Raw genomic sequence first — 1,280 nt, 5'->3', positions numbered from 1 at the left:
GGAACACATCACCATGGATTTCTTAAATAAGCTATCGCATATAGCTAGAAATCATGATACCATCTGGGTGATTATGGACCGATTAACAAAAAGTGCTCAATATCTGCCTATACGAGAGGCTATCTTGTTAGAAGTGTAGCAAACGTGTTCATAAGAGAGATAGTGACAAAGCATGGAGTGCCGTTGTCAATCGTGTCTGATCGCGACACTCGCTTTACTTCGAGATTCTGGAAGAAGTTCCATGAAGCTATGGGAACAAAGCTGAACATCAGCACGGCGTATCCTACTTGAACAGACAGACAGTTTAAGAAGACTATCCAAACCCTTGAGGATATGCTAAGTGCATGTGTGTTAGACTTTGGAGGAAGTTGGGATGATCATTTGCATTTAGCAGAATTCTCTTACAATAACAACTACCATTCGAGTATTGGTATGCTGCCGTTTGAGATGCTATACGGTAAACGTTGTAGAACTCCAGTATGCTGGGGAGAGATTGGTCACAAGGAAATCAGAAGTTTAGAGGTCATGCAAGAAACCTCTTCAAGGTTTGATCAGATTAAGGCAAGGATGAAAGCTGCTCAAGATCGTCAAAAGTCGTATGCTGGTAACCGACGAAGACCGATTGAGTTTAACGTTAGTGACAACATGATGCTTAAGGTCTCGCATTGGAAGGGAATCATTCGCTTTAGGAAGAGGGGAAAGTTGAGTCCGAGGTACATCGAACCGTCCAAGATCATAACTCGTGTGGGAGAAGTGGCATATAAGCTAGATTTACCTGAGGAATTGGAAGGAATTCACTCAACTTTCCATGTTTCTAACTTGAGAAAATGCCTAGTTGATGACACGTATCATGTGTCATTAATGGAAATCGAGGTTGATGAACTAGTTAAAACTACATCGAGCAGCCTTTAGAAATAGTCGACCGCAAGGAGAAACAGTTTCGTCGTAAAGTTATTCCCTTGGTGAAAGTAACATGGAAGCATCATAAGGGATCAGATGCCACTTGGGAGGCTAAAGATGAAATGAGGAAGTTCTACCCACGGTTGTTTGAGTTATAGTTAGGTTTCAGGGACGAAACCTCTTTTAAAGATGGTAGACTTGTAACGTCCGACATTTTAATAATAAATAAAGAAACATTTAAATAAAATTTCATTATTTAATCGTCGTATAATAAATAATAAAATAATATAAAGGATGGTAGGTTTTAATAAAAATGGACTTAGAATAAAATATGGACTAAGGAGTATTTTGGGCCTAGGGTCCATAGGCTTAGGGTATAT

At 39.5% G+C, this 1,280-nt stretch overlaps 1 protein-coding gene across 1 annotated transcript; it reads left to right on the top strand.

Moving 5' to 3' along the window:
* The first annotated feature begins 567 nt into the window (after nt 1-567).
* LOC143540358 (uncharacterized) lies at nt 568-912 on the top strand. Its single transcript, XM_077033444.1, has one exon. It carries the CDS (start codon nt 568-570, stop codon nt 910-912), a length of 345 nt encoding a protein of 114 aa, XP_076889559.1.
* Nucleotides 913-1,280: the final 368 nt, after the last annotated feature.

This window comes from Bidens hawaiensis, unplaced genomic scaffold (assembly GCF_021521415.1).
Source record: "Bidens hawaiensis isolate Kalapana, Puna unplaced genomic scaffold, B.hawaiensis_p1.1 tig00012228_1, whole genome shotgun sequence".
Taxonomy (NCBI): Eukaryota; Viridiplantae; Streptophyta; class Magnoliopsida; order Asterales; family Asteraceae; genus Bidens; species Bidens hawaiensis.
Note: the sequence above shows the minus strand (reverse complement) of the source record. Positions and strands in the feature narration are given on the sequence as shown.